The sequence below is a fragment of the Mandrillus leucophaeus genome, unplaced genomic scaffold (assembly GCF_000951045.1).
Source record: "Mandrillus leucophaeus isolate KB7577 unplaced genomic scaffold, Mleu.le_1.0 Scaffold166, whole genome shotgun sequence".
Taxonomy (NCBI): domain Eukaryota; kingdom Metazoa; phylum Chordata; class Mammalia; order Primates; family Cercopithecidae; genus Mandrillus; species Mandrillus leucophaeus.
In genome coordinates this window covers 4,081,020-4,091,062 of record NW_012101654.1, presented here as the reverse complement: position 1 = coordinate 4,091,062, position 10,043 = coordinate 4,081,020, and the positions used below count along the sequence as shown (strand labels likewise).

The 10,043-nt window shown below is 38.1% G+C and overlaps 1 protein-coding gene across 1 annotated transcript in view; it reads right to left on the bottom strand.

The window, feature by feature from the left end:
* Window positions 1-2,639: 2,639 nt before the first annotated feature.
* The window catches only part of LOC105536956 (translocation protein SEC63 homolog), a gene marked incomplete at its 3' end in the record, with an annotated part of 102,560 nt that continues 95,156 nt past the window's right edge, over window positions 2,640-10,043 (bottom strand). The window contains exons 17-19 of the mRNA XM_011976442.1: window positions 9,480-9,638; window positions 7,666-7,767; window positions 2,640-2,738 (exon numbers count right to left, since the gene is read on the bottom strand). Coding sequence (XP_011831832.1) covers window positions 2,640-2,738; window positions 7,666-7,767; window positions 9,480-9,638 — 360 coding nt within the window. The remainder of the gene's footprint in view (window positions 2,739-7,665; window positions 7,768-9,479; window positions 9,639-10,043) is intronic.

Below are 10,043 nucleotides of genomic sequence, written 5' to 3'. Positions count from 1 at the left end.
TAAAAAAAAAAAAAAAACTCTTTAAATCATACTACAAAAAATAAATAAGAAAATGGATAAACAAATAGGTATTTATATTTCTGCCTGGTAGAAACAACCAGAATAGTAAAACAAACTGGGGATAAATATTTGTAACACATATCACAAAGGGCTGATTTCTTAACATTAAAAAAAAAAAATCCCAATTTTTTAAGACTCAAGAAAAGTGAACAATGGCCAGACACATTAAAAAGATGACTCAAACACACTGAAAGTTAAGTTTCACTCTTCAGAGAAATAAAAACTACACTGAATAGAATAAGCAGAGTAAAAATTGATTCAGACAAGAATCATCAATATATGCTTAAAATGACTGGCTAAAACAATGTTGGAGAATAGGACATTCACACAGGGCCCAAATATCACCCCACAGATTAGAGGGGGAGAAAAATACCTTTACAATAGAGAAAAACCATAGCTAAATGAGCAACCTTAATTAATATCACCAACATAGGGCAGAGGCATATACTGTACCTCTAACATAATGCAGTAAGAAGTACATCACCAACATAGCTTGCTTGCCAAAAACACGAAGATGAATAAAGAGTAACCAACAAGACAAAGTCATATTAAGTGATATTGTACAAAACACTTTGCCTGGATTCTTGAAAAATGTCAGCGGCATGCAAAGATTAAAAAAGAACAAGGACAAGAAAGCATTCAACACTAAAGAGGCATGACAACCAAATACAATGTAAAAAGGTCTTTTTTTCTTTCTTTCGAGACAGGTCACTCTGTTGCCCAGGCTGAAGTACAGGGGCATGATCATGGCTCATTGCAGCTTCAACCTCATGGGCTCAAGTGATTCTCCTGCCTCAGCCTCCTGAGTTAGGCTGGGACTACAGGCACGAGTTGCCACATCCAGCTACAATGTGTGATCCTTGATTAGATCCTGAGTTTAAAAATAAAACCAAAAACTGTAACAGACATTAGTGGAATTGTTGAGGAAATTTGAATACAGACTGCATATTAGATAATTATGCCATACCAATGTTAAATTTCCTGAGTATAATCATTGTAGTGGGCCTATGGAGAAGGTCCTGGTTTTTGTTTTTGTTTTTTAAGAGACAGGGCCTCACCATGTTGCCCAGACTGCTCCTGAATTCCTGGGCTCAAGTGATCTGGCCACCTTGGCCTCCCAAAGTGCTGGAATTACAGGTGTGAGCCACCACACCCAGCCCAAGGCCCTGGTTCTTAAGGGATACATGTCAAGTAGTTAGGGGTAGCATGTTATAGTATCTACAAGTACCTCAAATGGTTCAGGGGAAAACACACACACATGTGCATGTTTTGTATGTACACATACAGTGAGAGAAAGATAAAACAAGTAACAGCTAAATGTAAACAACTGGTGAAGATAGGTGGGGATCTAGGGAGGTTTCATGATACTGTGCTTGTAACTTTTCAATAGGTTTTAAAACTTAAAAGATCAGAGAGGCCCGGCACAGTGGCTCATGCCTGTAATCCCAGCACTTTGGGAGGCCAAAGCAGGCGGATCTCTTGAGCTCAGGAGTTTGAAACCAGCCTGGGCAACATGGGTAAACCCCGTCTCTACAAAAAATACAAAAATTAGCCAGGCACGGTGGTGCATGTATGTAGTACCAGTTACTTGGGAGGCTGAGGTGGGAGAGCCTGGGAGGCGGAGGTTGCAGTAAGCCAAGATTGTGTCACTGCACTCCAGCCTAGGTGACATAGCCAGACCCTGTCTCAAAAAAATGATCAGAGGAAAAAATTAAAAAAAAAAAAAAACCCCAAAGATCTAAGATGCTATTTTTCACCTTTCCAACTAGCAATGATATTCAAAATGTATGACATGCTGAGAGGCATTAGGCATATTTAGACATTCATTCTTTTTATAGAGAAATAAAATATCTAGCAATATAGGTCAAAATTACAAACATACAGAACCTCTAGCCCATCAATTCAACCTCTATAAATTTATTATTAACCTATTTCATGCATTTACCACTTGATTACAAAGGGTTAAAAAATATGTACTAAAAATCAACATCATAGGGCTATCTTGAAAAGCTTTTGTCCACCAAGTACAGGCAGACAGAACCTTCTTCCTACAAAAAAAAAAAAAATCAAGAAAAACAACAACAAAAATGCAGTTCCCAAAGGTAAGTATGTTCATCACAATGTTACTTCACTGATGTCATTAACAGTGAACAATATCACGTAATCAAAAATTCCACTCAAAAAATCCACATCATCAGTTCTTATATTTTTTTAAGACAAAAGATCTAATACTTAACACTAATCCAATAAGAACAAAAATCCTATTACTAAATTCTGGAGAGGAGGAGGAAAGGCATATGTTCTTAGACACTAACAGTGAAAACTCCCAAAACAAGCTAAGAACAAGTTTTTAAAACATTGACTAAGTTGCCTACCTTTAACAATTATTTATAAATTTCCAACGAGCTCACCCCCAAAACATCAGAGAACAGTTACAAAATGCAGGCAACGAACAGAATACAATATGCTAAATATGATAAACTGCTTTTTTAAAAAAAGATATATGAAGATATATGAAGCAGCATGATAGTGACAGCTGTGCCTTTTTAAATACTGAAATCATGTTGTGTGATAGTTACCTCCTCTGTATCTTTCAGTGTACACACATGATATGGCATAGATATTAATGTCTGCTCCTTCCTATCTGCAATGTAAAGCCACCACCATTCTTGTTTTTCCTGGAAAGAAAAGAAGAAGAAGAGTATAAATAATTGGAAAGAACTAGAGAGAACATAATTTTGGCCTCTCTTATCTTAGAGATTCTCTGCACTGACAAAGTGCTTGGTACAAAATAGGTGTTCAAATGAATGTTTACTGAAAGAATAAGCTGTTCTTAACATTTGCAGAGCCATTGCCTAAAAACATTCCGTATCCAATTTTGGTGATTTCAATAGCTCCTTGAAACCTATTGATTGGCCTTCATATTAAAAACCTCATGACTAACCTTAAGGAACAAGCATTATTCTAAATATATACAACTATTACAACAGCATGTAGCAAATAATCTTAGTAATCTTACCTAGTAATAAGAAAAAGCCACAAAGTAGGAGTGGAAGGAACTTGGGCAGCCAAATCAAAAATCAATACATTAAATACTTTATACACTTTTAAGAGGATATTTCAGATTGTAAGAGTCTATTTATACTTTCCACTGGCCCATGATTGTACTAAACTTGGCATTTCTAGCTGAACTCCAAAAAAATTAGGAACAGAAAAAAGAGCTGGGTTTAAAAAAAAAAAAAAAAATTCACCAGAATATCAGAATGTACACAATGACAGCAGGGAAAAATCAGAGAACAAGAGACAGAAAAGTATTAAATATATACATAAATTTTAGGCAGGGTTCAATGGCTCACGCCTGCAATCCCAGCACTTTGGGAGGCCGAGACAGATGGATCATGAGGTAAGGAGATCGAGACCATCCTGGCTAACACAGTGAAACCCCGTCACTACTGAAAATACAAAAAATTAGCCAGGCATGGTAGCAGGCGCCTGTAGTCCCAGCTACTCGGGAGGCTGAGGCAGGAGAATGGCGTGAACCCGGGAGACGGAGCTTGCAGTGAGCCCAGATCGCGCCACTGCACTCCAGCCTGGGCACAGAGCAAGACTCTGTCTCAAAAAAAAAAAAATATATATATATATATATATGTATGTATGTATGTATGTATGTATTTTAGAAAGCCAAGTCTAAAAGCACCAAACCTCTGTGCATTCAGCAACAACTGCTCTATTACAGCACACTTCAGTTAACTATTTAGTCATCTGCTTAGTAACACCTGTTTAAGAGGTGGGTAGGGAAGTATCTTTCTAAAACGGTTTAAAGAAAAATGTTTTACAGCTTAAAATAAACTCTAGGATGTTCTAAATATTTATTTAACCAAAATAGTACTAGACTATTCTAAATTCTCAATTGTCTGAAATGGGTTAAAATATCATCTTACTGAAACAGTTTCTTTGAGAAAACGTGGGTTTTTTTTGTTTTGTTTTTTGTTGAGACAGGGCCTCACTCTGTCACCCAGGCTGGAGTGCAGTGGCACTATCTCAGCTCACCTCACTGCAACCTCTGCCTGTGGGGCTCAAGTGATCCTCCCACCTCAGCTTCCCAAGTAGCTGAGACTACAGGCATGCACTACAACGTCTGGCTAATTTTTGTATTTTTTGTAGAAACAGGATTTCATTTATTTTGCCCAGGCTGTCTTGAACTCCTGGGCTCAAGCAATCCTCCCACTTAGGCCTCCCATAAGTGCTAGGATTACAGGCATGAGCCACCACACCTGGCCCATAGTTATGTTTTTAAACTAAAATTGCTGCACTTTCTATTTTAACTATAAAAATAGATTAAAATTTGGTTTATCTTTCAAACACTACTATACTAAGCACAACTAAAAACTCTTCTGTTTAAATACCTTAGGAGATAAAGCACTGCAACATTAATAAGCCTAATAAATAAATGACAAGTACATGGTGACATGAGCAGCAGCTAACAAGAAAATTAAATTCTGCTTAAACCAAGGGTTAGGACTACTACCGTAGGCATATTTGTATATATAACTTATGTGTGTAAATACATAACAGCCTCAAAGTGGAATATTAACACCTCTGTTGCGGCTACTCAAATCTGCCCTTGCAGCATGAAAAAAAATGAATGTGGCTGTATTCTAATAAAACTTTATTTACAATAAAGCCTCATTGACAAAAACAGGAAGGGAGCCAGATCTGGCCTGTAGACTGCAGTTTAAAAATATCTGTTTTAAAGACACAGAAACCTGGGTTATTTCACCTCCCTAAAATCTCATTTTCTTTTCAACAATCAGTGCCTACTTCTGGCCATGTTGCAAAGATGATCTGAGAAAATACAAATAAAAAATGTATGTTAGAAAGCCTAGCACATGCAGTATAATAAATGGCAGTTATGATTATTAGTGACATGAGGTACAATAACAGTTCTTTTACTTAAGTCATTTTGACATTTGTCAGAAACATCATTACCACAACAAGTAGGGAATGTAAGCAGCACAGGATTATGTTGAAGATTATGCACTTCTTCACCTCCCTACTTAGAGAATGCCTTTCCCTGCCACCTCTCAGCCTATTTAATTACAATGAGATGCACTCAATATTAAGGGCCAGCCACGGTGGCTCACACCTGTAGTCCCAGCACTTTGGGAGGCCAAGGCGGGTGGATCACCTGAGGTCAGGAGTTCAAGACCAGCCTGACCAACACAGAGAAACCCCGTCTCTACCAAAAATACAAAATCAGCTGGGCGTGGGGGCAAATGCCTGCAATCCCAGCTACTGGCTCAAAAAAGGAAAAGAATATTTATTAAAAAGCCAATGAATATCAATTAATGGCACTATACTTGTGCCTAGACTCTGATGCACATGTTAAAAGTGAAACAGATGTTCTATGAGTTTGCACTTTAGACAAAACCATTTTTCTTGTGTGAGATTCCCAACCATTCTTAACACATTAAATACAATAAATGAATTTCACTAACATGTAAGTCAAATATTATTAATTGGGTAGTTTGGTAGTTAGGTTACTTAGGTAAGAAACATGGAAATGTAGATACATAAAGAGGTTAGGAAGATCCTAAATAAATTTTGTTTGTTCATTTGTTTTGTTTTGTTTGAGACAGAGTCTCGCTCTGTCACCAAGGCTGGAATGCAATGGCACAATCTTGGCTCACTGCAACCTCCGCCTCTCAGGTTCAAGCAATTCTCCTGCCTCAGCCTCCCAAGTAGCTGGGATTACAGGCACCCACCACCACAGCCGACTAATTTTTTGTTTTTTTGAGACAGAGTTTCACTCTTGTTGCCCAGGCTGGAGTGCAATGGTGCCATCTCGGCTCACCACAACCTCCAGCTCCTGGGTTCAAGCGGTTCTCCTGCCTCAGCCTCCTGAGTGGTGGGATTACAGGAATGTGCCACCATGCCCGGCCAATTTTGTATTTTTAGTAGAGACGGGGTTTTGCCATGTTGGCCAGGCTAGTCTCAAACTCCTGGCCTCAGGTGATCCACCCACCCACCTCAGCCCCACAAAGTGCTGGGATTACAGGTGTGAGCCACTGAGCCCGGCCCTAAATAAATTTTATCTGATAAACAATGATCTTAAATGTTTACCATGCAGATGCAGATTAAATTTGAAAAAGGCATTTTGCTGATAAAAATGATTCTTATTTTTTTTGAGACAGGGTCTCGCTCTGTCATCCAAGTTGGAATTCAGTAGCACAATCATAGCTCACTGCAGCCTCAATCTCCCGGGCTCAAGTGATCCTCCAACCTCAGCTTCCCAAGTAGCCTAGGACCACAGGCATGAGCCACTAATGTGCATTAGTGGCATGTGGCCACTAACAAATGTTCTGAGGGAGTGAATGAATGTTTCTCTTACTAACTAAGCATGGTCTAAAATGAAACTGTCTGTTATATGGGTACACACTAGGCAGCTTTGAGCACCCCATGGCACTTTTTACAACAATCAATGAATGGAATTTACTTGCTTCATTTCAGGATGCCTGGTGTTGGCAGGCTACCTCTGCAATGGGCAAAATGCTCCTAACAGATGGACTAAAGCTCAGGACATGCCAGAAGATCAGCGTGTGCATTAAGATGGAATCCTGGGCAGACTTCTCTCTAAGTCAAAACAACAGTCTGTGCAGAGCCACTCATTTATTACTAAGAGAGCCAAATTATTTAGGAATTTGCCTTAAGCAGTCCCCAGAAACTCTAGATTGACATTCTCAAGCAGAAAGTAGATTTATACATGAAATCACCTGCCAAACACAAGTGGTGAGCAGAAGGTTCTGTGGCAAAGCTGTGAGGTAGTCTGTGGAACAGTTTCCCGAACTGGGGGAACCAGTTCTTGACCTCTGCTCCAGACAGAATTATACTCTAATGCAAAATGTCAATGGAATCCCAAGGTAATTTGAAAGATGAACAACACAGGCTATCAAGGAGATCTAAAGTTGAGCAGGCTGCAATTACAAAGTAAACAAGGACAAGGCAACAAATAGCATTGTAATGACCTGTCCTGAGCCCGGGGCTCAGTCATGATCAAGCTCTTATGGAACTTTATTTATTAGAGCCAAGAACACAGTTGGTCCCACAGCCATGGGCTCACACATTTCCATGGACTGGGACAACAATAACCAGGGTCAGAGCAATTCTAATGGTTCCATGTGGCCAGCAGGATCCTCAGAGGGAAAATTTAAGTATTTTTTTATCCTATTTAAAAGTTGGCAGAGGTGAGAGATTCACAATAGTTAAGTATTCAAAGGCAAAGTACGCATTTTTCTGATGAAGACTGCCTAATCTGCTAATAAGAAATCACCATTATGCACAACACTCAGTAATTAGGGCACAGAAAAGATAGCAGCAAAGAAAACCACAGAAATACTTAAGAAGCTAACCATCTCTTTTATAAGCAACACGTTCCCTAAGTATAATACCTATTGTAATATTCCCTTTAAAAATATGGCCTTTCAGGACAGACCACATTTAGCACATATGAACTAATATACACGACAGAGGGCTAAAAGTCAACTGACAAATCCCAGAGGAGAAAGTGAATGGAATAAGAAACACACTAGCCTGTATATAACTCACCTCAGGAAAGTAAAGGCTATACACAGGATGTGTTATCTTTGATTTGGTTTCCAGTAGAGCTCTCTCTTTTCGCTGTATGCTTTGTTGTAATTCTTGCCACTCCTAGTAAACAAAAAAATTAAAATATTTAAAATCTAGTATGTGTTTTATCACTTTGAGGAGTTTCCAGGTATTATTCCTGACAATGCTAATTAACTACTTAGGATTAGAACAAGTTCAGTTCCACAAATCTGATCATCTCCCTGCTCATCCTTACAATGCCTTTTTAAATATATGAAATCTAACCACTGTAGTATCAACTACATAGCTGCTAATTATCTGACCCTAGCCTGCCTCTCTTCGGTCTCCTGTCACTGCCTCCCTCCTTGTGCTTTTTATTCTAGTCATTTCAAACTACCTATACTTCTCTGAACTTACCAAACTATTTTACTCTTCCTAAACCCTGTTTAGACTTTGGTTTCTCCCTTTCTCTGACTACTCATTATTATTTAGGACCAGCTAAAGCCCAAAGTATGAACTCCTGAGTAAAGCTCCCATAAATTCCCTTCTATCTCAGGACTGAACTGATCACTCCCTCCTTACGTACCTTGCATAAGATGTGTATAATTTCATATGTACTATAATATTTATCTACAAATCTGCCTGCTCCATTAGCCTACGTATCATTCAAGAGCTGCAGCTGTTTCACATTTGGCTTTGTAATTCTTTAATCTCAGATAGCCTTGGGATGTGACAGATAATAAATAATGATTTGTTGATTTAATGAATGTATTTTTGGTCATATGAAGAAATCAGTCTGTCAACACCCTAAGAGTCACTGCTACTAACCCTAATATACTTAGGAATATGTCAATTCTCAAAGTCAGGCCAGGGATATAAGGTATTTGACAGATTTTAGTTTCCTGGCAATCAATTTAATTCTCCAAGTACAAAAAAAGCCAAGGCCCTGCAAATGCTAACAGTAGTCGTCTTTGTTTTCTACCATTCCCAAGGCCAAGTGTGTTATTACTCCCTTATACTTTTATCCTTTGCCCTTTACCTCCTTCCTCCTTTTTGGGCCTCTCGTTTGCCTCTGAGGCTATTCAGGCAATCCCTTTTTATCTCCTAAACTACAGTGTTACTTTTAGATCAATGGCCACTCAAAAAGAACAACGCTAACAAAACCTAAAGGAAATGGCCAGTTTATTTGCAGTGAGACTCTAAGGACCACATTCTTCTCTATAATTCTCCCATAAATCATGTGCAACTTAATGCCGTGAGATTTTTCTTCTATACTCTGTACTTTCACACCATATTAATAAATTCTCTAAAGACTTCCCCTGTCCTTAATGTATCTTATATACACCCATGAAACAAGGTGGTATTCTATAAAAGTTAGCTTTTCCCTTAACCAACCTCTTGACATCAGGGTCCACAGTACTGTTTCTCTACAGTAAACATGACCTGGAGCTCGTGACACAGCCTTCCAAGTAAGCACTATGCATTTCACAAACACCTTTCCTTACTCGTATTTCCAGAGATATCCCCAACACTGAAAATCCCCTTATGAGATCAACTGACCTAACCTCAAAACCAGGTCCTACTCCACCTAACAATTTAATATTTAAGAAAATGAGGATTTCCAATCCTTGTTAGAAATCATTTTTCTTTATAACCTTGACTACCATTCCTTAAAAACGTTTGTCAAAGTAATAAAATTATAAAATATACAGGTAATATTTAAAGCAAGCAAGCGAGCAAGCAAACAAACAACGACAAAACCCAAAGCTATCATCAGAGATATAATTCCAATTATTTAAACCTATAAGGCTTACTGCTTCATCATCTTTGTTTTGTTTTTCATCTTGCTCTCTATCAGAGTCTCTGTCACTACCATCATCTTTTTCACTTTGGGAATCTCTATTGGTTTCTTCTTCTTCAGAATCACTGCCCTTATCTGAAACTTCTTCTTCATCTTCCTTTACTGCAGCTTCCTAAAAGGAAAAAGCAAACACAAAGATTCTGCGTATCTCAATGAGCACATATTAATCTGAATCCCTGAAGTTAACTTATTGTCAACATAACTAAACTGACTCGATGACAATTTCACTATTCATATATAATTTTTTAAAATTATAAACATTCCTACTTATAAAGATGTGGGAGTCAGACTGAAGAGTTTAGTACCTGGCTAGTCTGTCTATTGTTAGTTATTTTATTCATTCTTCATAATTTGTCAAATGAAAGTATTTCTATTTGTAAAGCCCAGTAACACAAAGGCTAAGATGGTTCTGCTTTCAAAAACATCAATTATATTTTATTTAAGGAAACAGGTAGTTTATAGAAAAGTATAATGTTGGGGCTAGCCACAGTGACTTATGCATGTAATCCTAGCACTT